Source organism: Drosophila hydei, unplaced genomic scaffold (assembly GCF_003285905.1).
Source record: "Drosophila hydei strain 15085-1641.00,03,60 unplaced genomic scaffold, DhydRS2 tig00008121-arrow-pilon, whole genome shotgun sequence".
Lineage (NCBI taxonomy): Eukaryota > Metazoa > Arthropoda > Insecta > Diptera > Drosophilidae > Drosophila > Drosophila hydei.
This window is the reverse complement of record NW_022045832.1, coordinates 740,721-767,828: the sequence shown is the minus strand read 5'-3', so window position 1 is coordinate 767,828 and position 27,108 is coordinate 740,721. Positions and strand designations below refer to the sequence as shown.

The following is a 27,108-nucleotide window of genomic DNA, read 5'->3' as shown; positions in this document are numbered from 1 at the left end:
CAATTCGTCAGCTGTATGCTATGCCGGCGCGCGCGCTGGAGCCGAGCGCAGCGCACAAAAGTGTGCTAACCAAATCGAACAGTGGGCCGCTGCAATGAATATGTGTGTGTATATGTATATGTGTGTGTGAGTGCCGCACGAGCTGGGCAATGGTAGCTTCTTGCAAGCTGAACGGCCATCATCGTCCTCGTGTTTGGTTGCGCGCCACGATTTGAGGTTCTTAAATGCCAGCAAGTGTTTGGGCTCGTCATTCAGTGCCAAGCACGAAGCCGAACACCGTCGCTGTTTGTCGTTGGCTACGCTGCTGTCGGCACCGTTAGTCGTTGTCGTGGCACGTCCTGTCGTCGCCGCTGCTGCCGCTTGCCAAGTTTCGCGTTGTTTTTGAAGTTATTCCCTCGCGTTAGTTACATCAGTGACGTTCGGAACGCATTGCTCATTCGAACGCGATTGCCAAATATTTGTGAACGTCTTCGCCTCAGCGCAATGAACAAACAAAACTAATAAAACAAAGTTCGCTACACTTAATTAGACAGCAGTTAATTAAATATATTTATTTTGTGAAAAAAGTGTCAATTAAATAAAATTAAATTAAATTTTAAATATTTTTAAAAAGCTAACAACAAATATTTTTGTTTTTTTGTGTTGTTTAATATATTTATTTAATAAAACAAAATATTTCACAAAAGAGGAAGAGCTTACGAATTATACAAAATAAAACTCAAGGTAAACAACATCATTAGAATCATTTAGCCCGTAAGATTATATGATAGTTAAGATTTTATTGTTTTTTTTTTTAAATACAATATATTTATTAAAACAATGATTTGCTAAATGAATTTTGGAATTTTCGAGTTACTTTACCTCAACAGTTCTCTTAACACTATTTCTTATAAGTATAGAAGTTTTAGTTAGTATGTATACATATACGTTTGGATCTGATTAAAAAACTCTCTAAATAATTGAATAATTCAAAAAGTTTTAAACCAATTAAGAGAGCAATTAAAAAAAACTCATTGCAAACTACTTAAAAGAAACAAGTTAATTATATTTCACTTAATGCTCATCCCGTGTGGATTCTGTGCAGAGGACACCGCGGAACAGAGACTGCTTCGTTAAGCGATTAATCATGCTAATATATTAGCCAAGTGAAATTCAATTTGGAGCGCAACGCGAGTAAATAGCACCACACGAGCACCAGGCGACAGGATGCCAAGCAATATATAAGAAAAATTACCCGAAAATACCAACGAAACCAACAACAGGCACAACAGCAGCAACAGCAACAGCAACAGATACAACCACAACAACATCAACAAGCTGCAGGCAGTGAAACGAGAAATTGCATTCGACGGGAACGCGAACAGGAGCTGCAGCTGTGCAGCCCCTGAGACACCCACGACAGTGAAGCCGCAGCTTACTCAAGAGGTGAGCTATAAGTGTGTGAAATGAATATTGGCTTATTTTTCAGCATGTTTCGAAAGCAGCTTACCTAGCTATAGTTAGCTAGCTCGATCGAGCTTTTTTTAGAAATCGACGCCATTAATTAGGAAACATGTTGGTGGCCTGCCTTTGCAAATTAAGCTGTATTAATTTGGGAAATAGTTTGCAGAAAGTTAACGAAATATGGCCTGCTGTTTGGGGCCAGTGTTATTGCTCAGCAAATTAGTTGGCCTTTTGAATGGGCCAAATAAACAAACAAACAAACAACGAGGACGCAATGGGACCGAGGGCCTTTTTTCCAGGAAAAAAGAAAAGCAAACAAATGCCTTTAGCGATTTTTTTATTTTGTAGTTTTTCCATTTGAAATGTAAAACGACGTTGGGCAACCGGACAGACGTCAGGTCTACGACAAGTATAACATTTAGGTTAATCATACGCCATGTCGTACGACGGCAATGGCTCTAGACGCCTGCCTTGTTGACTATTTAGCATAAATTAGTAAGTTTTCACTCTTGGTGTTGACCGGGGCGCCAGCCAAGCAAACGTTGCGCCCTGGCCCTGGGCTAACTTTTGGCATTGACAGAAATAAATTTCTTTCAAATAGCAGACAAGCTATCGCGGCTCGAAAGCAAGAACCGGACGCCGCCTCTGGTGCCTCCGTTGGCTGTCAGGTGAAGTGCTGCTAGTTGTCGCTTGCAGCATCTGCGTGCTGTTTGCCAGCGCTGCCTCACTTCCTTATTATTTAAATCAATTTTAATTTAATCATTTTATCGTTCTAATAAATCATAAACAAGGCGCCAGGCAAGAAGCGACGAGCAGCACCAGGGCTCGCGACAGTAGTCTGTAGAGACTGCTTAGCTTGAATTGCCTTGGCTTCGCTTGGCTTGGCTTGGCTCGGCTTGGTTTGCCTTGATTGTTATTAACAATATGCGAGCATGTAGCGAAAAGCTACAGACAAAACAAAATTTAAATAGAAAATTAAAGCGATGGCGACAATGACAACGCCGTTGAAGATGATGACGATGATGACGATGACGAAGCCGGAAACAAAAGAAAAAAGTTTCTTCATTAAAATTTTTAATGACTTTCTCTCTATTTGCGCAAGGTAATGAAAGTCAACAGAATAACTATGTTCATGCGAAATATTTATGTATGCGCACATAGCCCATATTTACCTCAGATGCGAATGCAAATTTTACACAATATTATTCGGCTAAATGGTTTTTCCTGTGCGCGATTCATGTGACTAAAAGCCAGTTAAATGCATTATTACAAATTCATTATTTAATTCGATACAAAATCCAGATTTGTGATTGTTAAATAAAATATTATTAAGGATTTGCGAACTTTGCAAAATAAGATAAAAACCTAAAATAAATATTAAAGATTCATACGTCAGTTGGATATTTAAAGTAAATAAACTTGTTCATTTCTGTCATCCTCTGTGAATCTTCTTTGAGCAAGTTGACCAGTGTTGCATGACTCGAATAAATTTTCTACTCAGCAGTGGCACTAAAATAACTATCTGCGTAATAAAAAAAAATAAAAAAAAATATATATATATATATATATATAAATAATAGTTATCTCATGTTAACACGGTTAAGAATTAAAGAAGAAAATAAATTTTTAATTTAAAATTGACAACTTTTAAAAAGCTAAAAAGCTTAAAATTATTTTTGCTTATTGATTTCCTAAATGCAAAATGTATTTTATTATTACTAAAACATATATATTTGAGTTGTATGTAAACTTAGTTTTCATTGGCCTTGCAGGCTTTTCGTGGAAACTTGTTGAATATTTGCTCTTAGTAGTGAAAAATATTTTATTGAGAGTTGGTTGCTGGCAGACCATTTTATTTCCATTTAATTAAATGCTTAAAGAAAGTAAGCTTTGTTATGCTAAATTGAAAGTATTAGTCCAAACTTTTTTGCTAAGAGAAATAGCCAAATTTTAGAACCTGAGCTGCAAATCAAAGCAATTCGAATAGCTTTATTATTCAAAAATATAAGAACACTCCAAAGTAAGTGTATTTAATATTTGATATAGGAAAGGAATGGCTTTGTCGTAATTTACCTTTGCGCACATGCAAAATATTTGGAATTCCAGTGAAGTTTATTCAATAAATGGAATTTAATCAAACAGATGTACATTAGCCACTTTCAGGCCGTTGTTGTGAGGAAACGCTTGGCATTTAAGTAGCTTACTTCAAGCTATTCAATTAATAGAGAAAATTCCAGAAATAGAAAATCGTTTATGTTGCTTATGTTATTTGCGGAGCTGCACTAATGTGGTTGCTGAATCATTAAGCTTTTATTGATTTTCTGATTCAGTTAGAAGGCACGCACATGAGAAGGTTTCTAAAACGCCAACTAATTAAATCTAATTACCAAGTAATATTTTCCCACAACACATGACCTATACAATTTCTTATCTTGCGCGCCATTAAAGCCGTGCGTACAGCAGCCATAGACACAATAATAAGCAGTCGGCTAGCACCAGATATACCTTAGGGCGGGGTGTAGATTCAGTTCCAGCTACAGATAGGGAACACAGAAGTCAGACACTAGTTTTCAGCTAGAATATATGTGCAGCTTGGCATCTGCCAAGTCCCGTCCCGTCTTCATCCATACTTCTCCCTACTTACAGGGTATTAGTGCGCGTAGTAGAATAGATTAACAATCAAAGGCCACACACAATTAACGCATAATAATACCCCAGCCTAAAGAGCTGTATATCAGCTCTGTGCTGTACGCTGTATCCGATAGTGTGTGTAAACGTGTGTTTTACGACTTAGCTTTTGGCACGCCCCCTTCTCCAGCTTTGTCCCTCCACGATGTGTGTACGAAGGTGCGTGTGTTTTACGAACGACAACGCAACCAAAGCAGAGAGCTCGCTAAACTATTTATTTGCATATAAATATTTCAATACTGGTGCAAAGGCAAATGCCTCAGTTCACGCATACATGCTCAAACAAACAAAGACACACACACACACACACACACACAAGCGCGCACACTCTCACACTTGTCAAGACATTCGCTTGTTATTGGAATAAGTTGTGCCTGCTGCGGCCGCAATACAAATGTGTAAAGAGGCGAGCAGCAGTGAGTGGGGCAAGGTGGGCAGGTGAACTGGAAACTGCCGTGTTCTGTGGTGGTCTCCATGGCTGCACATCTGTAATTGAAATAGTTTGCCAGCCAACATGTGGTATGTGTGGAGAGCCAGAGAGAGAGAGAGAGAGAGGGAGGGAGTGAGCATAGGCTGAACATGTTTTCAATAAAACAAAAGGAAATCCATTTGTCACAGAAGTAATTGTTTGCGCACAGGCCTGCCGAGCTCAGGGCCCAAAAATAATGAGTGGGTTACATGCCTATTCAAAATACACACAAACACACACACACACTCTTGGGCGCAGCAAACGTCACAATTTATTTTTGTTGCATTGTTTTAAGCGTTAAATGCGATTCCAATTCAGTTCAGTTTACACTTTTAACAGTAGGCGCCGTTTTAGAACAATGAAAGGCAAACATCAACTACACATTTCCTCTCATATATCACTGTGTGTGTGTGTGTGTGTGTGCACAACCTGTATGCCGCATGTGCCTTTTGTTTTCCACTTGAACGAAACACAAAACTAACTACCGAAAGCTTGACTAACAAGCGATGCAATTCAAAACAATTTCTAAAATCAGTTGCATAGCTTAAATCAAAAACAAACACAGAGAGAGAGAGAGAGATAGACAGAGAGAGCGAGAGCGAGACAGAGCATGAACACAGCATGCAAAGCCCAAGCATTAAGCACTAAATTGTTCGAGCTGGTAGTCAAAAATCGGGCCCTCATCAGGAAGCAGGACACATTTAAGTATCAACATGATGTACATAATGTTTTACGACTGTGCCGCTCATAAAGCAACGCAAGTGCAATTACCACAGCAACAATAACGATAACAGCAACAGCAACAGCAACAGCAACAACTATCGACAATGCAACAATGTTTGACCAAGTTGCGTGTGTGTGGCAGGCAAGCAGTGAGGCACTTAAAATGTTTCAACCATTACCGCCAGAGTCACAGTGGGGTGGGGCTGAGTGGCCAAGAGTTGATGCCACAAACTGTTTCAAATTTGGCAAAATGTTCATAATATGTCAAACAATTTTCTCTTTACTCTACTTTTTAAACAATCACATAAAATGTGAAATGTCTCATAAATAAATGATGGAATTCATGTCGAAATTTTGCTAAATCGATTATGCAAATGTTCAATGAGCTCGCACTTAAATCTACAAAAATGTGCTTAAAGCCGTTCAGTTGACAAGCAAACAAAGCTTTAAAGCCTCCTTTGTCTGACAGCCCATCAGCAAAACAAACTAATCTGAAGACCTTCACTTGCGAGCTACTCTTCGTTTAGACAGCCCAAGGTTTAATAGGCTTAATAGGTTTAATAGTAAATAAAGCGTTTTCCATAAAATGAATTGAAAATCGTTTCGAAGAAAAATGCATAAAAAGAGAAATTAAAAATTTTTTTATTCCTTTAAAGAGCTGTTCGAAAATCGCTTTGTTTTTTATTGGTAATAATTGTAAAGTATCGAATTTTTTCAATAATTATTCGGCTCGGCCTCAAGTCAACCTTCTGCTTGAGCAAATATGCAATGGCTACTTGAGAAATCTGACAGCAGTATGAAGAGGACGGTCCGTCGGCTTCGGCTGCTGCTGTTAGGTGCGTGTGTCCGTTGGATTTCATGAAAGGTCACCACAGTCTGCGTCGCGTCGCGTCGGTTGGCAGCGTTGGCCGTCATTGCCGTCTCAATGGCGGCACACTTGTAACACTAATGAAAATTCCAATGAACTGTCAGGCACAAGGGCTACGTCAGCGTCCTTGGCACAGTGCCAGTAAATTGTGTCCGAGTGGTCATAATTTGGGGTATGACAGAGCCGTCGACGTTCTAACCATAACATAAAATGCAGCGAACTTGAAATTTTTCCAGCTTACAACTGCAAATGTAAGTGAAGCCAAAAGTATTACCCTTACAAGACCCGAAACCCAGCCCAGGTGGGGTCTTGGCGAGGCGCGTGGCAGCACTTTGTGAATTGCCTTGCCGTATGTGGGCTGGCTGGTTGGCTTCAGGCTCGTCTTGTTAATAACTTATGACAGGTTGGTAGGTCGCATGAGCTACAACAAAGCGCCTTGCCAGAGTCAGCTGTGGTGGTGGTGCTGCAGCGGTTGCTGCTGTCGGTTGGAAATGATTAATGAAACAATTTTTTATGGGCATCTGGCCAAAAGGATTGAAGCCAGAGATATGTGTTTGCTTTGTTACTTTGCCAAAGCAAGCTGATAACCACATACACGGAGTAACATACATACAAAGCTGCCACAGCGGCCACAGAGGCCACAGATCGAAAACGTTTAATCATTGTAGCCATCGAATTTCAATTGAATGTGGCTTCAGATATAACATGGATAAATCATAAATAATGCATTTGAATAACGTTTTTGCTTATGCATAGATGCTGAGATATCCTCGCGGGGTTCTTTGAAACTTAACCGTGAAATTTCGAATGGAAAGCAGCTGATCTGATCCCAGACACGCTTCAATATTTTGTCACTAAATCCCAGCACGCGCCGGCACTTAACAATTTGGGCGGCTTATGCTGTCGCCATTGCGCCGTTGCGAGGCCAATAAATAATTTGGAAACTTTCGCATTTCCACGAATTTGCAGTTCAATTGCGCTAATTGACTTTATGTCGGGCGCCAGACCTGAACTGGGCCACTGGCACAGCAGCAAACAAACTTTGTGACAGCAACAAATGCGGGCGGTTACAAAAAACCGAAAGAAATTAAACGAATTGACATGTAATATTCGAAGTGGCTCCTGCGCCAAGCCAATCCAATACGAGTCGGCTCCTGCACAAGTTTAAAACTCTACTTGAGCCATGTCCTGCGCCGTGGCAAAGGAGGCGATGGAGGCTTGGCTGAAGTGTGAGCAACGCGAAAAAAAATTAAATGAAAATCATAATAAATTTGAATATTTACAAAAATTGGCTGAGGCAAGGGACAGCTACATCCAGACGCATTCAACAGTGGCTGCAGAAAGTTTCTGAATTGAAAAATTGAAAATAATGAATGACACACACACACATACACACACACCCATAGGCACACACAGGCACACACAGAGGCACCCACGCAGAGCTGTTAAACACAAATCGCTCAAAATTGCTGTCGTAAATACAATTTTGCAGCAAACCTGCTTCACCTCCCTCGGCCACGCCCTCTTAATTTCCAACAAGCCGCAAGGCAACCCGCTGCCGGGTAAAACGACAGATTTGAGTGACAATCCACAAGTAACGGCTGCAGGAAGAGTAAACAGCTCTAGCCGCTTGCTTACCTGACGCTTCTGGTGTGTGTCACTGGCTCTCTCTCACTTTGTGTGTGTGTATGTGTAGGTGGGCGTTTGTGGGTGTATGTGGCTTACACATTTAGGCTCTGCCGCCAGCGGGGCGCCCGCATGGCGGCTGAACTCACGGCGCGACGCAACGCACAGGTATTTGAATTCATTACTTTGTGGCAAGGATTTTACATTTGGCATTTGGCTGCCTGGCGGCGCACGCTGTTCGCTGGGTAAATTATGTTTTTTACAGCAAATTATGGCACTGAAATTAAATTCATATTTTCATGATCGCAAATAGGCTCAGCAAGCGTTTTTTTTGCTGGTTATGCCTTTTTTATACCCTATGCGACCGAGCGAAAAGCAGCATATTCGTTGTGCTCGCCTAATGCATATTTACTTTGTGGTGGCAATTAGTCTTGAAGATATTTTATAGCTAATTAAAATGCTTTGTTTCGAAATGAAAGAAACGTTTCCCTTACATTTTATTGCCCCATTACAGTGTATGGCGCAGTCGTATGACTTTGAATTGAAACTTGCGTTGCTGGTTTTGTGCTCCACGGGCTCTGCCAGCACTTTTGTCCGTCTATTTATATTTCTAATTTGCACCTTTTTGACCAGCGATGTTTTTTATGACCTGCATTTGGTTTTGTAAATTTCTGCGGCGTCTCGAGCTGTTTTGAATATTGTGTTTGTATTCTTGTTTTTGTTTGTTTGCTTTTCCTTGAAATATTTCGTTCGTGTTTGGACTTGCATACGCTTCTGCGGAAGAATTTTTAGCATTAATAAAGCGCCTGAGTTGGCATAAAACATCAAGCCACAAATAATATTTTGCTTGCCGGGCTCCTTTTTTTATTTGTAGCCAGCAAAACGGGAATGCGAAAAGAAATACCAAAAACGTAGTCTGCCTTTGTGCGCCGCCCCCTTTTGCTGGCATTCAACTGCCCGTTTCCGTGTCTGTGCATGTGTATTCAATTTGGTGTGTGTGTGTGTGTGTGTGTGTGTTTGTAGACCCATTTACGCGTGATGTGTTTCCTTAACCAATTAGCCTGAAATAAGAATTTGCTTTTGCCACCTGACAGCTAAGCAATTCGAGCGAAGTTATCTGCCAGTAACTCCCTCTTATTATACAGAACATCAAGCGCGAGTGCAACGACTGCACTTCGTGCCATATTGCCTTTTAAGGTTAATTTCGTGTGTTAATTAGCCATAAAATTGTGTGCAAGAAAACAGCAACCGGAAGTAATAGCAGCCACAGCAGCTGCGGCAAGTGCGATAAGTGAAACTTTAATCAAGTGCAGGCATTCAGGCATTGGGGCACTCGGGTCATGTGGCAAGTGAGGCACGAAAATGAGTTGCATGTTGGCCCATTTCAACATGCTAATATGCAGTTGATTGGAATGTCACTCGAAAGCCCCAAAATCCCCAACACACACATGTGGGGAATCAAGCTCAACTCAACCATTTCAGTTTCTCACTCTGTTCAGCTGTCACAGAATTTCACAATTGAAAACAACAAGAAACAAAAGAATAAAAACGGCAACGATAAACTTGGCCTAAGAGATTGTGGGCAAATGGCCAGGTCTGGTCGACTGCATTCTGGCTGTTACATTATATGGCCAAGACTTGCGTGTGGAGTAAATCGATGTAGCAAAGATTTTAGCCATGGCATTTGCTGTGTAAATCATATTAGTCATCAGGCGAGGCACGCACACATGACGTATACGCTATTTCTACATGAACATAAATTTTACCACGGAAAATTGTTTTCGCACAACGATGTAATCAAAATAGATATAGGCATATTACTAATAAAAATATATAAGTGGCCATTTTGCGACATCATTAGAGCTCGTCAATAAGCGACGTCCCAATCTTTGTCTTTCGACTCGTCAGCGTCTTCTGCCACGACTTTGACCTTTGTTGAACGTTGGCCGCTGGCCGCTGGCCGCCGTCCGTTTGCTTGGAGTCGACGACGTTAATGTTCTATGTGGAATCGCCTGGGGTATTTTACTGGTGGTTTCGTCTTTTGTTTCTGGTGGTGATGCTGCTGCTGCTGCTCCTCTGGTGTCTGGGACCTGGGTAAATATTGGCTCGCTGATGAATTTGCCTGCTATTCTCTGAGACGTGACTTTGTCAGCTTGTCATTATATCAAAATTATTTTCTCTGCTAGTTGAATTGTTTCGCAATGGAGTTATGTCGTTCACACGTGCTAAGCTGCCGGAGGAAACGGCTTGGAAGCTGGGGCCAATTTGTAATTTACTCATGCTCGTACATGGCGCCCAGTTTCTCTTCATTTTCTTCAATTTTCCAAGAAAATATATATTTGAATACCCTGTACATACGAAGGTACTGGGAGTAGACTGTAGACATCAGACTTTTGAAACCATAAGTCTTGAATATATATCATTTAAGCTTAAGCCTTTTGGGGGCAAATCTGTCGACAGCTATTGAAGTTTGAGTAGCTCGAAGCTGATGCACAAATTGAGATAATTTAAGAAACAATTAAGTAGAGAGCATCTGCACGTCGTATACCCTCGATAATAGCATATTCATACACTGAGTTGTTATCATATTAGATGACAGGCAGATATTTTTGCTAAGCATGTGACTGGAATTTATTTTCTAGCAAACTCAAAAATTTGCTGTGGAAGTATTAAAGTGGAAGTTCATAATCAGAAACGTTGCCAGAACGCAAATGATGCGAAACACTTTAACTTATTGCCCTTGCGTTTATTAACGCCAACTTGGAAATTGGGGCCAAGCAACTACTTGGCACGCTGCTAATAAAACATATGCGAACTCATCAAAAACTAAACTTTAAATATGTATGCCCTCCGGACTTCAAATGAAATGCGTGCGTGCGTTTCCCAAATGAAAGCAAAGCAGGGCAAAGCCAAAGAATACTTCGATTCTATGTATATATATATATATATATATATATATATATATATATATATATATATATGTATACAGTGGATGAATCCACCTGACAGCAGTGCGTGGTTCAGTGAAGCGGAAAGCGACTGTTGCCTGAATCACACAGGGCACAGATGAAAAGAGCTATTTGCGTTTTACCTTACGCGCAGCAGCCAGACATGTAAGCTGAACTTGTGAACAATAATAATAATAATAATAATAATAATAATAATAATAATTGGGTGTAGCTCTTACATATGGGACCAAATGCTCAGCCAGACTTTGGGCCAAAAGGGTTTGCCAAACATGAATGATAAGTTAAGTAACATTCGGGACTCAAATGCTTGAGTTATGTGCGCCGAAAAATACATTTTTTATCTAATCAAAGTATCGAATTGTGATAACAAGCGCAGAGTGCAGTATAGAGCTTAAAATATTGTTTTTATTTAACAGCTGGAATAATTTGCTGTGCTGCGTCTGACCCATCTTAACCCAAAATCTAAATTTAATTGAAATATTCACTAGTATGACTTTTATTTGGCCAAGTCAATAGAAAATGAATTTGTAGACTGCAAGCAGCTAGCTACACGAAGCCTACGATAAACTTATCCGACTCTGAAATTCAATTGCACAATCTATGCTTACTTCAGTGGGTTGAACAGGACGCTTTTTGCACAGTTCGTGTCAGATGCTGTTATCTGACAGCCAGCAGCTTGAACGTTCGCACTTCACTCTTCGAATTAACAACAGTATTTAATTATTAAACACGGCACTCTCAGGGGAGGCGTCCTTGGTGACGTCTGTGACTGCGAATGTTTGTTTGTGTGGGGACAACATGTCGTATGAGCAATATGCCACTTAACGGACGCTCGATTGGGCCAATGACAGGCGGGGGACGTTGATTGCGATGCGTGGCAGCTACCTCGACCCGTTGTCGTTGTTGTTTTTGTTTTTCTGTCCAATCATTATTCATTGCGTGACAAGCGCACTAAATGTGTCCCCGCATGAGCGCGAGCCTGTGCTTTCCTGTATCCCAGTGTTTACCCGACTAAGGTTGTCAATAACTTTGAGCATGCCAAAGGTATGACACGCAAGCGCAAAACAACAATGGACAATGGAAAAGTGCAAAGCCCGGAAAAATCTCAGAAATGAGATCACTTCCATTCATCAGCTCGACTAGCCGACACCCTGTAACGGACAGATGAGCTTAGCTTGCATTAGTGCCAAAGGACAAACGATAACTAATTTGGCTGTATTAGGTTTTCGCTGCATTTTAAAGTCTTTTGGCCTCGAAGGGTAGTCCAAAAAGACGCTCTAGCAATGGAAGAAGCAGAACAAATCGCATCGGTTTATGGCCAAAATTAATGTCTCCCATTATCGCGGAATCCACTTTAGTAAAACCATCAGTTGTTCTGGTCGCTGCTGCTGCTGCGTCCTTATTTGTCCTTGATTGCTGTAAAAATGCGAGTTGCTCAGTGCTTCCGCTTGTTGGGCTGGAGTTAGCCTCATTTAATTTGATTTTAGCTGTATTGTTGATTTCTTTAGCGGCTGCTCTGCTGCTGCTGTTGTTGTTGCCATTGCCATTTGTTTGTTTTCACTGGATTCCTTGCGTGCCATGACACTAAAGGCCCAAAAGGTCCTGCCATTCGGTTTTTGGTGTAAATATTTGTGACATAATTAAGCAGCGCTGAGCATGATACCGCCAGGGACCAACGCCAGCGCCGCCACCGCATTATCAAATCAGAAAAGGGACAGCTTGCAAAGGCGAAAATAAAACAAATATCAGATTGTGTGGATAGCTCGACGCACGCGTGATTAAATTCCATTTGTAGACAGAGCTCAGCTAGTCGACTCGAAATACATATTTACTGACATTTTAGTGCCTTACCGACTCTTTCGAGTCCGTGTTTGAGTGCTCGACTCACATAAAGATTGGTAAGATTTGAACACCGTTGCCGTTGCCATTGCCTTTGCCATTGCCTTTGCCTTTGCCTTTGCCTTTACCTTTGCCTTTGCCTTTGCTTTCGCCTTTACCATTCGCATTGGCCATTGCCAATGCCATTGCCATTGCGCTTGCTTTCGACACGGCTCGAAGAGCGCTTGCTTTCGCTCGCCTGACATTTGTGTGTTTACTTAAAAACGCTTGGGGAGCAATTTGAAAGATTTAAGCCAAGATTTATCGTACAACACTGAGTGGGTGACGCTGATAGGCACTGATAACAGTCCTCTCACATAACGTACGCCTAGGCAATTTGCATGGGAGACTCGCACGGGAAAAGGTTGTTCAATGTCAATATTCCGTGAGCACTTCGTTTGCCTCTCGGCTAACGATTCCAATTCAATGATAGTGCATAAAATTAATGTATGTACTCGCATCGAAAATTCAACAGCCAAAAAGGACGTTTGAAGCATTTATGGAGGCATGCCATGAAAATCTATGGCACTATGGCACAGCCTGATAATATCTACGGAGCCAGTCCTTGACACTCGCTAGACTTGGCCATAAAAATAGCTTATTCACTACCTTATTCAGGCCCCGCAAGCGTTCATTCACAGATAGTTGTCGACGTGCTGTCAGCGTGCTGCTTTGAGTTCCATTAAAATAACAGAACAACGAAAAAGAAAACGAAAACAGCAACTGAAACGTTGTAAATTGAAGGCACATTCGTGCGACAGGCGCTAGTGAAATCGCTTTCCTTCCATGTAATTACAATTCACTGAAAATTCGACAAATGGCCAACACGAGGAACAGGCACAAGTAATGGCAGCTGACTAGCTAAAAGCCATTTGTTGCTTGTCGCCACATTTGAATTTACAGATTGTTTTTACATTTTACAATTTAGGCCTGGCAATGGCTCTGGCCCCACAGCCGAAATGACACTTTGCTCCATCGATTTCAATTGGAAATTGGCTTTGTTTTCCATAATTAAAAGAAAACCCCCCCACCTAAGCTCTTAGGACTCATTTAATATACCGAGCTTATTTGCAAATATTTATTTTTAAATTTCTATAACAAATGTTACTTATTTCCTTTGTATATCATTTAAAGCAACGCTTTATCAATAAGCAGTACATTTACTACATATGTAAAGTCTTCTATTGTTAAGTAAATTGGCATTCGGGTACGGTATTTGATTTCGTTTGACTTATTCTGCTGCATCCTGTTGTCTTTTTTTCTGAGAAATCGTATACATTTTCTAGATCTAAGGAAATATGGTATTTTGCTTCAAGTAGCTTGAAACCATTTTACGTCGGAGAAAATCAATTTTCTGAAGCTTTTTTCTCTTTAATTTTTTACTAGAATTTAATCCACAAGTCAAAACTTTTTGTAATAAGCTTTTTCTCATTACTTCTTGACAAGGTCAATTATTTCATATTCTTCCCTAATAAATTCAAAGAATTTTACAAGTTTCAAAGCTCTATTTATTTTAAGTCAATTAGGAAAAGACGCCTTGTTGCGAGACTTGTTTGCTTTCAAATTGTAAACTGGGAAAAAAGTTGGCCCATATACGATAATAAAGTTTACCAAACATTCGATCTAAGTAGCTTTCACGACGTGTTATTAAAGGCCAATTAACGTCGTCTTCTGATAGCCTTCAATTGCTAAGGACACTCGCACTTGATAACTAAATTGTAATACCGAACAGAAGTGTGAACAAAATGGTTCGCAATCAGTGCTTAAGACTGGGTGCTGGCAGGCGTTCAGTTAACTTTCATTCGGCTATTCAATGACTTAACTGTTTGGGCGCCTTTTTCAGGCCCGCAGAGAGATACAGAAATGGGCGCATGGGTCTGGGTCTGGGTCTGGTCCATATACAAATTGCTGCCGTTGCCGACGTCATTTGCATGGGCACCATTGGTGAAAGGGTCGGATTTGGCATTGTGCCAAGTGGAGGTCAGCTTTAAGGTTGTTTCAATTAAATTTCTGTGCCTTGCCCGCCTCCAGCCAGTCAGTCGTCCACCAGGCGATGCTGCACGACTCCGGCATATCCACTCAGTTAGGTCCACACACACAGACACACGCACACAGAGACAGTTATGTAGGGGTCGGTCATGTACGCACGCCATATGAATTTGCTTTTATTCCGGACTTTCAACTGGTTTTTGCTTTTCTCTTTACTGTGGTATTTCATGTGGTTGCGTGTTTTTGTGCTTCGTTCTTTGAGTAAGTTTCTTGGGTCGGAGGCTGGGCTACTTGAAGAGTCAACACTTTTGGGCATGCAGGGATCCACTAGGCTCACATTTTGACTTACTGCACATCAACGGCCTCATCATGCTCATCGTAAGTAAAAAAATGTGCGCAACATTTTTTTTGGTCCTTCTGCGTGAGAAATGCGCCAGGAAATTGTACTAAACAGCAGAAAAACTGACAAAATACGAGCGCAAGGCGCTGCTGTTGCGGCTGCTGAGAAGAAAGCAAGCATAACGCTAGCAGCACTTGCTGGTAGCGACTTGGGGTGGTGGGACAGATAAGCCAACGACAGCAAGCAAGCAGGCAGGCAGCAGGCAGGAAAATTTATGGCATACAGGCGACGCGAATCCGCCGGAAATGAGGAGCAAAACTCTGGCTGACTGGGCGGCTGCTTGGAAGGTAAATGAAGCCAAGGTATGTGGCTACATTTGGCTTGCCAGCATCGCCTTATCGCCATGGCCTTAGACTGGCAGGTGATAATCACACGCAGACATGCAATGAATAGCTGGCACAAGCAGCTGACAGCCAGACAGATGTGACAAAGGCGGCTAAACAAAAACTAACAAATGCCTCGGCTCAGCCACAGGTCGTTTAAAATGCAAGACATATTCGAACTGCCCAGAGGCAGTTGGCGTGGGCAGGCAACCCACACGCTGCTAGCAGTTCAATGAATACGAAGCGAATCGAACCCCAAATCCAATCGTCAGTCAACCGAATATTCACTCAATTTCAATCATATTGTCAGCAGTTCAGCAGTTGCTCTGTCCGTTTGCTTAGAGCCAGCAAGTGATGCGCTACTTGTGTCCCTGCTGCTGCTCAGGCTTAGAGTTTAAGTAAAGAGGATTCGAACTTGTTTCTTAACTACTTCGTTCACTTAATATATTTGTATTCAGGTTCAGGTGCGACTTTATTCAGTAGTTGTAATCGATGGGATAAGTTACGTACTTGATTATTTATCTGTCGAGTGCGATTATATTTGGAATATATATGGTTTGGTTTCTACAAAGGCGCCACGACTTGATTGACAAGAGCTCTTCACGAATTCCGTTTACGTCGAGTCGGCTATGCTACCTTTCGTACCTTTTGACACAACTTTCTGGTGGCTTTATTTAAACGATTTACTCAGCAGTGTGAAATGAGGGCAATCAGCTGAGTTGGGCAAACAACTCGCGCTGGGAGTAGCAGCTCTTGGTTAAATGCTGAGCAATTATTGACTTCCGTCGCCGAACGCTGCGGGACTATTGGGTGGCTACATCACGCCTCATGCGCAACTTCCTGTCCTTTTTGGCACTTGAAATGTAATTTAATTTGTTTATATGTACGTCCCGGCCCCAAATGGTCGCTGTGTATGTAAATTAATTGTGCTCCTTGCGCAGAGCAGGTGACACCAGGCGCTGTAACGGAAGCGCCGAAAGACTCCAGTGTTCTATCTGACGGTAGCGTTTTGAAGGCATCTCACGAAAGATGTCCTAAAATAACAGACGCGACAATTTCTTTAATTAATGTGTTTGTTTAGCTTTTGTGCTTACAAAATTTGTTAGCTGTGATTACCTGCGACGGATGTGAGTCAACAATTTAATTGAATTAAATTGCCATTACAAACAGCATCCATTGCAGGCCGAATGATACTCAAATTGGAAATCAGCTGCAAGTTGGCAGCAATATATTTTATTAAGCAAAAGTTTTAAAGAATCTGCTTTATTTATTGTCAGTATTCGAGCTCCAGTAACGTTGCACGTATGTCTTCTATTTGCAGGCGTAAAAATGAGACAGATTAATTTGCCTGGCTGGCGTAGACTTCAGAGGGCGGAAATGGAGCAGGATATGGAACAGGAACTGGAATTGGGTATTAAGTCAGCAGCAGCGCTTTTGAATTAGACTGCTGCCGACACCATGGCCACGGCTGTGGGCAATGTTGAGCCTCGCCAGCTGGCGGCACCGGAAGCGGATGGAGTAGTGGAGCCCGTGCTGGCGCTATTGCGTGGCGATGTTCTCAATCAGACGCGTGCTCCGGTCTTTTACAACAGTTACAACATCTCAGAGGATGTCTTCTACTACTTCAATGGCTTCAATGCGGCGCCAACCAGCACGGAGCCACCGTTGACTGCGAATACTACAAGCGGTGTGCCCAGCGAGCCTACCCTGGAGCCGGATCTGGCCGACTTTCTGGAGGCGCTGCCGAACGATCGTGTTGGCCTGCTGGCCTTTCTCTTTCTCTTCTCCTTTGCCACGGTTTTCGGAAACTCACTGGTCATCCTGGCTGTCATCAGAGAGCGCTACCTACACACGGCCACCAACTATTTCATCACGAGCCTGGCTGTGGCCGACTGCCTGGTGGGGCTGGTGGTGATGCCGTTCTCGGCGCTATACGAGGTGCTGGAGAACACATGGTTCTTTGGCACTGACTGGTGCGACATTTGGCGCTCACTGGACGTGCTCTTCAGCACGGCTTCGATACTAAACTTGTGCGTAATCTCGTTGGATCGCTACTGGGCTATTACGGATCCCTTTAGCTACCCCATGCGGATGACTGTAAAGCGCGCCGCTGGGCTGATTGCGGCTGTTTGGATTTGCTCGAGTGCAATCAGCTTTCCAGCCATTGTTTGGTGGCGGGCCGCCCGGGACGGCGAGATGCCCGCCTACAAGTGCACCTTTACCGAGCATCTGGGCTATTTGGTCTTCTCATCCACCATATCCTTTTATCTGCCACTGCTGGTGATGGTCTTCACTTACTGTCGCATCTACCGCGCGGCAGTCATCCAGACGCGCTCCCTGAAGATCGGAACCAAGCAGGTGTTGATGGCATCCGGAGAACTACAGTTGACCCTGCGGATTCATCGTGGCGGCACCACACGAGATCCGGCGCCCAATACACATCAAGTCTCAAGCGGTGGCGGTGGTGGCGGCTCCCTCAGCCATTCGCACTCCCACTCGCACCACCATCATAACCACAGCGGCGGCACAACGACATCCACGCCCGAGGAGCCGGACGACGAGCCGCTATCTGCGCTGCACAACAACGGGCTGGCGAGACATCGACACATGGGCAAGAACTTTTCGCTTTCACGGAAGCTGGCCAAGTTTGCCAAAGAGAAGAAAGCGGCCAAGACACTGGGCATTGTGATGGGGGTGTTCATTGTGTGCTGGCTGCCGTTTTTTGTAGTGAATCTATTGTCTGGCTTCTGCATCGAGTGCATTGAGCACGAGGAGATTGTTTCGGCAATTGTGACATGGCTGGGCTGGATCAACTCCTGCATGAATCCCGTAATCTATGCCTGTTGGAGCAGAGACTTTCGCAGGTACGTCACCAGCAGCGCAACCCCAAGGCGCGTCACGAGTCTAATCTTGTTTGGCTTCCTTGCAGAGCTTTTGTGCGACTCCTGTGCATGTGCTGTCCTCGCAAGATACGCCGCAAATATCAGCCCACAATGCGCTCCAAGTCACAGGTAAGTTGTTGTCCAGTCCCTGGAGCGGACTCTGTTTTGGTCATGCACCGGCGCCACTGCACAAAAGCGACCAGTTCTATCAGGCTCCACCTCAATTCCATGGGGAATCTTATTGACAGACATATTTCTTATTTCATCAACATTTCGTGTTCGTTTTATGGGCGCCAAAAACTGTTTATGAATTATGCACGTGATGACAGCGTTTCTTACTTTTCGTATCTACTTTGGTATGCTCCAAAAAACGAAACTCAACGAACGACAAAATTAATTTGCAAATTTAATGAATATGATAGGAAGATAAAAACGCAACGAGTTTTAACCTTGCTCTGCCGCTAACCGTTCTCGCCCCTCACCTTCCCCCAGGCAGTTGCCATTAGCATTCACACATATCTGCTAGATAGGACAGCACACTCAGAGTTTTGGAGCTGCCCCACTTCCTCATAATTCAGCATAAATAAACAGCGCGGCGCATCAGTCAACGTCATCGGCAACTGCGCCTGCTGCCGCCCACGCACCCTTCTGAGCTTGTTGCCATTTTAATGAATAATTTTTTAATGTCTCTCTGAGCTGTGCTTGAATTGGGTCAGCATCAGCGAAATCCTGAAGTCACTGCACTCAGCAAATCCGTTTCCCTTTATTGAATGATGGCAATCAGCAGGAGTACATTTTTAAGAGCTTAAAACTATTTTCGTGTAGAGATTATAACTACGAACAATAAAATTTGATACAGCTCCAGACCAGCGACTAGCAGGAGTTTCCCACAAGCTGTGTCTCTGCTTGCCACACCTGCCATGCACTAGAGCAAATAACATTTCCGCATTTAATATTTTTCTCCATTTTCGATTCCAGTTTTTACTAAATGTTCTTAAATTCAATTGCAAACATATTTGCACAATTTGATTTCAATTGGAAAGTTTTGCAGCTTTTTTTTATTTTGAATAACTCACTCACAATTTCTTGAGCAAATCGAAAGTAAATTCAATATGTGCATAAAGCAGATGCATCAGTTGAAACATTGCTTGGTTCACATCGGGGAACTCAAGCATTCCGGCAGCTCCACAAATCGAAGGGAGCTTACCAAGGCCAGTGGGCGTGGCTACATAGTTTGCTAATGCTGCTGCTGATTATGATTCTGGTGGTGTTCTTACAGAGATTTGCGACTCGACGCTGCTACTCAACTTGCTCGCTGCACGGCATTCAGCACGTGCGACACAATTCCTGCGAGCAGACTTATATATAGTTTAGCTTAGATTAGGCAGCTCGCTCGCCTTGATTGAGGAGCTGCCCCAACAGTTAAGTTTGCCAGTCGACGGCAAGGTAAGCGACTTGTCTAACTACTATGTGTTGTTTTCGTGTTCGTCTCGTGGCGCCTCTTTAAAGTCATGCACAATCAACTATGCTAAGGGCTGCCTACATATCAACAACATTCGTGGTGAGAACACACATTGCACCTTGTTGCCCTAAGCTGCACACTGTCCCTCTCTCTCTCTCTCGCTCTCGCTCTCTCTGTCTATCTGTGTCTTTAACGCTCTTTGTCACTATATAAATGTTTCACTCGTGATGCGCCTGTTGTGTTCGTTCGCTCGCCTGTGACATTGTTGTATGTTTCCATTTTTTCTGTTTTATTTTTTACCGGGGCGAAAAGAGAAAAGAAAACACAAAATGAACTGTGATTCCACGTGTTGAATGTACTGCACCTGAACCCACGATCTGACACACACTCACACTCATACACACATGGTGTGTATTCGCACATCACCCGCCCATTCTTCATGCGGACTACAACCGAGTTGTGTCCAGTCCTTACCGATGGCTTAATGCCTCTGTTTGTACAATTCCCTTTGGCATGGCTGCTGCTGTTGTTGTTGTTATTCAATTTACTGCGCAAGAAAGTTGAACTTTTTCAGCACTTGATGTTATATTTAATGCCCCGCAACCGAAACATCTAAGACACGACAGACACCTCGGCAAGTAAAGAACTGCAATATTAAGTATACGCCGTGTTCGCACTGCTTTTGGTTGTTCGAGTAGACGGAAGATATAAATTATACAAAAATCTCTCTGGTTACATAAACTTGAACAAGACAAGGACAACTTGTATTTGCTGCGTTTTAGTTATTGTTGCTGTTGCTGTTGCTGTCTTTGTTGTTGTTGTTGTTAATATTGCTTTTACCAATCGTTCACCACAAATCTACATAAAGAGGAGTACACACACACAGGGACACACAGAGACACACAGACACCCACTGTACCCGCAGTTTATATTGTTGTTTTCTGATTTAAACTTAAGTTTCAACCTTTGTCTCTCTCTCTCTCTTCCTTCCATTTTGCCCGTCTCTCTCCCCCTCTCTCACTCACTGTAAGTATAAGTATATACATGTTGTTTTTTGTGTGTTTACTTTGAAATTTGTTGTTGTTATTGTTGCCACTGTTACTTGTTGGCCTTTTGACTTGGCTCTTGTGCCACACACCACACGAAGTCCACATTACCACCACCCACCACCCACCACCCACACACACGCATCCGCAAGCATCGACAAGTGTGTCTGGCCATATTTGGAAATCAACTCGCACAGCACAGCTTCCGACATTCTGGAAATGCTATCAAGCTAACCATAAATACTTTTAGCACTCTAAATTTCCAAACCAATTTTCAACAATCATCAGACGCACACACACACACATATGCACAAATGTTTTATATAATATAATGATGAAAATGTTATTTACAGCTCTCAATAGTAACTACACGAATGCCCGTTGGGAGCGAACTCGATGTGTCTCATTGTTTCCATTTTAGTCTTGGGCTATCGGGTGGCTAACATGATATCAATTACCTCCAAAACCAATTCCCTTTACTTTCGTCCAATTGTATTTGTATTGTTGTGAGCGCTTTGTTGAAAAGGGTCACGAAAGTAGCAGCTGAGTTTCTGGGGCCCGGGCACTTAAAAACTACCGGAGGCACATAAGAGCATATCGAATTCAGCCTGTTTCAATATGTTAATAAAAAAGCGAACATTTCAGCTTATTTGAACTACAAACATGCCTTTTAATCTGCTGATCTGCTGCGGCTTCTCGCAGAATCAATGGCTATAAATAAGACTTAAATGTCTTCAAACCTCTGTTAGCATAAGAAATATTACTCTGAAAGACATTAGCAGCCGATAAGCACAGGTGTGCTTGCTTTAAATTATACTGAATTTAAGGAATTTGCTGTAATAAAAAGTGGTTTAAGTCCGAACAAACGAACAATTAAAAGCATTGAGGCATCAATTTGTTGCTGCATATGGATTATTTGATAGCGGCCATTGTGGGCTTTCAACAAGCGATAGTGCCTGAAGCCCCGTTTGTTGAAATTAATTGGATGCTAAAAAACTGTGGATGCCCCAAAACAGTTCTAGTTACAAACTCTTAATGAAAAAGTGAGCCGAAAAAATTATGTTTGAAATATTACATGAAATATTGGACAAGCAAATATAGCAATTAAAACGGATGCAAACACAGGTTTACAAAGTAATATAAAAAGTATTTTTAATATGCATTTTAATGGCTTTGACGTGCATCATTTCAATTGCTTTAAGCCCTCATTGTTTATAGTTGCGCCAGAAGGTTGGGGCTAACATATTGCAAGTGTGTGGCGAGCTGTTTAAGCCGAGCTGCGATGGTGGACACTTGAACAAAACACTGCACAACTTCCGGTAATGGCTGAAATTAGCGGTAAATGAGTTAACTTCCGTTGGCCATTTGCCAGACAGACGATAAATGAAGATGGGTTCCGTTAAGTGGCGCCTATGCGAGGGTGTTTATGTGCCTTAGTGTGTGTGTGTGTGTGTATGTGTGCGTGTTGATTTTATTCAGTTTGCCTGTTGTGCAGGACTTAATTCGGGGTCCGCTGTGCAGTTTGGTAGCCTGAATACCGTTATTTCCTGCTTAAGCCCTGCGTTGTCTCTGGTCCACTGTTGGGTCGCTGTCCTCTAACATCAAGCCCATTGCGGTCAACCGCAAGCTGAGTGCGTGTGGGCGTGCTTGGCTGTGTGGGGCTGTGAGTGTGTCTCCTGAAAATTAACTTCATTGACATTTTCTGCTGTTTGACTGCTGTTCTGTCTGTTGTTAGATTTGTCCACTGAGTCGTTGCCAAACACACACACACACACACACACCTATACACCACACACTTACACACAGACACGCCCCGACACAGTCTGATTGGGTCCAGCTTTAGGGCTTGCTGTGCGCTTGTTACACTCTGAGAAAATACTGAGTGAATTTCATATTTGTGAAGATAAACAAGGAAACAAAACTTGATTGAATGGCTTCTAGGCTGAATCGAGATGGCCAGATACGTGTCCTCAACTGCTCTAACTACTTATAAAAGTCGTCGATTCTTTTATATAGTATTCATACTTCAAGGCAAGAAGCGATATGTATATATGGAAAGGATTTCCGCAGGGTATATGAGTTCAATTGTATTTACACTTCAATTAGGATATATTTCTGAATATATTTTAGCAAATATACTTCAAGTTAAGTTGGTAATACAAATAATTGTTTCAGTGTGTTTGCAAAATGGCCAACATAATGAATCAGGTGGCCTCCTAAATGGGCAATGGATTTGCATTGTGAATTGTGGGCTTACCTTTGGGACATAATGGGTTGGCCACATGATTGTGCGTAGGCACACAAACAGCGCACACCGACACAGACATATCTCACATATAAACACTTACACACAGGTATACACACACACACACGCATCCACACACATTGCTTTGAACTTGGAATTGTCGTTTATTGCACAAATAATATGTAATTGTAATTCTAAATGTTTGCAGAAAAATTCTTTGGCCAGCCTGCGACCGGGGCCAACAACGGAGCTGCTACGCTTTGGCGCCTTCGAGTAGAGGCCGAACAGAGACAAGGTCGTCCTTGTGGCAGGCAATTATCATGTACTCACTGTTACACGCATTCCTCTCGAGCTGCTATGCTAAGCGCTGCTAATTGCATTAATTATTGACAGCGCTTTGTTGCCAATAACCAAAGCCAAAATATTATTAAAACAATCAATCAAATAAATTCGTGACCGCTTCACAAAATGACGGTTAAATTAAAGCGAATTCGTGCCCGGCGACATTTTGTCGCCAGTTAGTGCAGAGAATTTTTTTGTTTTTGGTATTTTGTTCGTTTTGTTCTTGTTTTCGGCTCGGTGCGGTCCCCTTGCGTGGCAGGACATCAAAATGTAATTTACCACAAATGTTGCAAAAACATCAATTATCCCTAATGGACTGTGAACGTGAAATTAACGTTTATAATTATGTGACAGAGTCGCCAAAAGCGGCCGCAACCACGCCGCTTGGCGGTGGGTAACAAAGCCAAAAACTCTTGGCCTACTCCCTGCCTAATACCCTGTACTACATACGTGCCAGACGGGCATAGACACTTGCTCAGACTGAGTGAAAGAAGACCTGAAGCCAGTTAGCCCCTATATAGACACTTGTTGTACTCAGTTGTTCCTTTTTTATTATTTATTTTTATTTTTTAAGTGTATTTTGAAAGGACTCCATTTACAGGATAACTCTATAGTCAGAGCATTTTTGACACGAAATTTTTTCCAGTCCTCTATGCTTGCAATGTCCGAAACTTTTGCACTCTCTGGTATTTGCTGCCCGAATAACTGGCAGCTTGATCCTGGCCTGTATCCTGTCTGCTGCCGAATAGAGTACAAAGTAATAAATTACAAGAAAAGGGCGTGGCTGTGACTAATTTCGACGCGAAAAAGAAATCGTTTTTACGACCACAAGAGTTGAATGACCTTTAACCCGAGGCACGCCTATATCTGAGAGTCAGGCACGCCCTTTAGATAACGCGATTGTTCTGCTCTTGGCAATAAACTTAAAAAGAAATAAAATGCGAAAATTCGCGTGCGTTTTGAATATTTTTAATTGCTTTATAGGAAAATGCTTTCGATGCTTTAATCAAAATATTGTTAATATTTGCTCTGCTCGTTTACATCAAATTGCCAAAAGTTGAGTTTTATTGTAGCAGCCTTTTGAGGCGTGACACTGTCTAAGGCCAAGCAACGCGTTGCGTATGCGTAATCGAAGTCGTTCACAATAAGCCGGAGATGAGAAAGTGCCACAATTTAATTGCATCGAAAATCAATTTCAGCCTGAAAAATTAACAAAGTGCAACACGAAATTTCCAAGAAATACACAAAAGCTATACCAAAGCCACTCAATTTGCTGGCACACACACAATGCACCACACGTACGTCCAATAAACCACATGGCTTATTTGCCTACAAAAGTGTCTGGCCATTGTGCCCATTCTTTCAATCAATACGATGATTACTTATTATGGATTTTGTGTTCTAAGAAGCCCAAAAGTTTAAATGGAAAATAATATAAGAATATATATGTATATATATACATGTATATATATATTTCTATATATGCATATGTATTTTATTCCATTGAGTTGGCTTTAAATTAGCAAGTAGTTCACATAGAAACCCATTTGAAGCAATGCCCTAGGGCCGGTAATACAGGGCGTATGCGCAATCAAAGTGGCTTACGTAAAAACGGATATTAGAAAGTGCCACAATTGCTTGTGATTGCAGCCAGCTCGAAGCGAGCACAAACTGCTGTCTGCAACTCACAAGGAATACACAAAAAACCACACAATTTGGTGTGTAACCGCATGGCCTCTTTGCAGGTGGAACTGCATGGTCATAATGTCTGCTCACAGTAATAATGATCGTTAAATAAAATGATGATTTATTGTGGACTTTGTGGGTGCTTTGAGGCCATTTCGTTTGGAAATCGAAAATAAAACATTTTGAGGTAGCCCCACTTTTATACGTTGACTAATTGATGCTGTGTGTGCTGCAAATGCTTAGCCCGGATATTTCACATAGGAGCTCGAGCAACACGCTGCGTATACGTAATCAAAGTAGCTTAGAACAAATGGAAGATTAGAAAGGGTCACAATTGCTTGTAATTGCATTGAAAGTTCAATCTATTATCAAAAAAGAAGAAATTGTGTACAACGCCTACAGAATACACAAAAGCCACACAGTTAGGACTTCAGCACGGTGGGAATCACACCACACGAACACGTGCACCACAAGCAACCACAAGAGCAGTTTGCTTATGAAATTGAAATTGGGTTCTCGTCCGTGGCTCGGCATATGGGCTAAAATGTTGATGTTGCAGCTAATATTCGGAAATTGTGTTTTTTCTTTGTGTTGTATGGAAGCAGCCCCCAACTGGATGCTACGAACACAGCTATGGCTACAGCTGCTCCGGCTGTGGCTGTGGCTGTGGCTGTTGCCAAACAAAAAAAAAAACAAAAAAATAAATAAAACGCTTTTCTTTTATTATGTTGCATTGCTATATCCTTTGTTTTATTTTGCTGCTATTGTTCACATTGTTGTTATTGTTGTTGTTGTTGTTGTTTTTCAATCATGCATTTCGCTTTGACTTTTACTGCACACGAAAAAAGCACCGAAGTGCACATAAAAACTGAAAGCAAACCCGCAACATTTTCGAACTGCTGTCATTGTTGTTGTTGAACATCTTTGTTGCCGCTGTTGCGATGCTTAAAGGCAAATTGTTTTTGCCATGCCTACATAAACAGACAGACACACACACCACAAACACGAAACACTGCCTGAAAATTGTATGTAAAATGCCCAAATTGAAATTTGACTACACGAGACTGATATCACGTTTTCTACCTTTTCCTTTCTCTTTGCTCACGTGTGCTTTGCTCGCACAGTGTCATGTTGCTGCTGCTATGGTGGCCGCCTCAACATCCTTTGGCTACCACTCTGTCAACCAGCTGGACCGCAACCTCATGTGACGTCAGCCCAGCAGCTGCAGCACTTGTAGCGGCAGCAGCAACTGCGGCGCCGGCGCCCGCAACTCTCATCAATACCATTCATCGACGGCAGCCACGCCCTCATCTTCACAGCGCTCATGCACGCGCTGCCAGAGCTTTCACCGGCACCACCATCGCTCCCGGCGCCGCAGCTCGGGCATGCAGTTGCGGGGCGACTACAACTCGACGTCGGCGGTGAACAGCGCAGCCAAAAAGATTGTCACAATTACAGCGCCACCGGCGGCGGCTGCTTCGGCCAGCTCGTTGCATCTGGGCACTGGCAGCTGCAGACCCACATCGATGTCCACGCTGACGCTAGCTTCGGGGCCGACGTCGCTGCTGCTGGATGCCACTTTGGGTGACGGCGGTATAAAATCCGCATCCGCATCCGCGGCCAACACCCCAACAGTTGCACCAGCTACGAAGCACACCAGCTTCGCTTTGACGCCCAGCGTAATGGGCACATCACACTCGTCGGGCTCGGGTCATCATGTCTCCTTTATGCCCCTGCCGTTGCCCATGATGGGCATCAAGCGCTTGCGCGACTCCAACCCATCGCTCAGCTCACCAACGGGCGCAACTGGCATGGCGGCCAGCTCGGCGCCATCGCTAATGGAGGCTGCGCAGTCGCCGACTGAGGCAAAGCACGCGGCGTTGGAGCTGCGCCAGAGCGTTCAGAGTCAGATCACAACTCTGGAGGATGTGGATGATGCGGACGAAGTACCGGAGAGCGAGGACGATAGCGACAGCGAGAGCGTGGGAATGGCTCTGGTGCAGACGACGCCGCAGCTGGAATACCAGGCGGGCATGGGCTCGAGTTCCTCGAGCACTTCGATAAAGTAA

General features: G+C 42.8%; 1 protein-coding gene across 1 annotated transcript; it reads left to right on the top strand.

Annotated features, from left to right (window-relative positions):
• The first annotated feature begins 687 nt into the window (after nucleotides 1–687).
• Nucleotides 688–27,108, top strand: LOC111604272 (dopamine receptor 2). Its single transcript, XM_023322270.2, is given in 5 exon segments — nucleotides 688–723; nucleotides 1,085–1,425; nucleotides 16,698–18,240; nucleotides 18,306–18,387; nucleotides 26,164–27,108. Coding segments are annotated over 3 exon segments (2,433 nt in total). The 5' UTR covers nucleotides 688–723; nucleotides 1,085–1,425; nucleotides 16,698–16,834.